The sequence below is a fragment of the Gossypium arboreum genome, chromosome 11 (genome assembly GCF_025698485.1).
Source record: "Gossypium arboreum isolate Shixiya-1 chromosome 11, ASM2569848v2, whole genome shotgun sequence".
Classification (NCBI taxonomy): Eukaryota; Viridiplantae; Streptophyta; class Magnoliopsida; order Malvales; family Malvaceae; genus Gossypium; species Gossypium arboreum.
In genome coordinates this window covers 43,719,496-43,721,662 of record NC_069080.1, presented here as the reverse complement: position 1 = coordinate 43,721,662, position 2,167 = coordinate 43,719,496, and the positions used below count along the sequence as shown (strand labels likewise).

At 36.5% G+C, this 2,167-nt stretch overlaps 1 protein-coding gene across 1 annotated transcript; it reads left to right on the top strand.

The window, feature by feature from the left end:
• The first annotated feature begins 247 nt into the window (after positions 1-247).
• LOC108472787 (uncharacterized) lies at positions 248-1,822 on the top strand. Its single transcript, XM_017774342.2, has one exon. It carries the CDS (start codon positions 528-530, stop codon positions 1,587-1,589), a length of 1,062 nt encoding a protein of 353 aa, XP_017629831.1. The 5' UTR covers positions 248-527; the 3' UTR covers positions 1,590-1,822.
• Positions 1,823-2,167: the final 345 nt, after the last annotated feature.

Genomic DNA, 2,167 nt, shown 5'->3' with positions numbered 1-2,167 from the left:
TGGTAATCTCTTAGAATATCACGTGGCAAACATAAACATATATATATATATATATATATAAATTAAAATTAAAATTAAAATTTATATTTATATTTATATTTATTTTTTATATAGAGTTCTAAGAAACTATCACCTGACATATTGTTAACACAAAGTAGAGTTACTAATTTAATTAATAATTTACAAGTTTACCATACAACTAAGTTGAAAACAAAATTTAAAAAACTAACTAAACATAAATAGACAAATTCTACGAAAAATTATATATTATCCAATTAGAAAAGAACATGGTTATGTCGACGAGGCTTCCACCTGAATTCCCAATTCATCTGCTCCATTTAGACTCTCCCATTTGTTCACTTTAAGTAAACCCATCCTTTGCCAGTTGCCAGTGCCACCATTTGAGATTGAGACACAGACGTTAACATTTCCTCTCCCAATCTCAAGTCAAACTCCATCGCCATTCTTCTTTAAAGCCTCCACCGAAAGAACAAAAGATCCTCTCAGTTTCTTCAGCTTAGTTTTAAATGGCTGCAACAGCAACAACTACCCAAACCCATCCTCCAAACCCTTTATTGAAAGCACCCAAAGGACCAACAAGATCAAAGCTTCTTTGTTTCTCTTTTGCTGCATATTCCAAAACCATAATTGACCATCTTAAATCCCTCCACATTCCAGTCTTTTCAGGCTTAACCGACCAAGAATTCTCCTCTATTGAATCAACTTTCCACTTCACTTTCCCTCCTGACCTTCGTTCTATCCTCCAAGAAGGCCTCCCCGTCCATCCTTCATTCCCCAACTGGCGATCCTCTTCTCCTCAGCAACTTAACATTCTCCTTAACCTTCCTTCCTTGTCTCTCTCCAGGAACATTAGGTTCCACAACTTTTGGTCGGATTCTTGGGGGTCTAAACCATCAAACACCAATGATGCTTTAGCTGTGGTTAAGGACTTGTTACGAAATGCCCCCCTTCTTGTTCCTGTATATAGAAACTGCTATATCCCTTCGACGCCAAACTTGTCGGGGAACCCTGTTTTTTACGTTGATACGGAGGAAATTAGAATCTTAAGCTTTGATATAACTAGGTTTTTTCAAGAACTTGAACTCTTGACGAGGAGTGGGGTTTCTAAGCCTTTCATGAGGAAGAAAGCCAATAGCGTTAATGTCAACGTTCCAGCTTGGGCGGCTACGGCGCCACGGAGGATTGAGTTTTGGACGGAAGTGGAGGAGAGAGGGAGGAGAACAGTGGCGCGTGGGGTCACGGGAGGGTGGTGGAATAGGGATGAGGTGGAGAGGGAGGGAGAGTCGAGGATAGGGGCATGTATGGAGGAAGTGTTTTGGCGATTAAGGGAGGGAGGGTGGAAGGAGGAGGAGGTGAGGGAGATGATGATGATGATTGACGGCTCTGATCATAACGAGAACAAGGAAATGAGCCGGACCCAATTGATGATGGACGGTGAGGATGCGGCGTGGCACGTGAGGGTTTTATCTGTCGTGTTATTACGTGCGGGATGGAGTAGGGAAGATGTGGTGTACTCGCTCGATCTCCATGATATTATTGATGATAACGACGATGATGAAAGTATGTAACTGAGGAGCACGGAACCTTTTCAGAACTCAACGTCCGAATAGCTGTCTCGTTTAGGATGATAATTTACTAAATTAATATCTATATTAAAAAAAAATTAGCTGTTTTTTCTTTAAAATGTTGTACACTTAAAAGATTAGGGTGTCTGATAAAATAATAAAATAACACTAATATATCTTTTGGTAATGTATAGAGATTAATTTTAATAATAAAAATAGTTAAATTTTAATAAAAATTAATTATTTTTTATTTATTTTGTAATATAATAACTAAAATAGAATATAATTCTTAATGCAGAAACCATAATATTTTTATTGAAAATAATGCTAATTTATCTGAATCATTTACGGCTATATAGTTTATAAATAACAATTTTATAAGCATAGATTTACATTTGCGACTTGTCATACATTTTGTAATTTTCTCCTAAATAATATTAACTATAAAATATTTAATTTATTTTGTTGCACCATGTGAAATAAGGAGACATATGTAAGGGTATGCATAGCCAATGCCTTTATACAAAGAAGAATATATGGTAGACCCTTTTTATCTGCAAAAGTTGCAGAGTTTGATACAT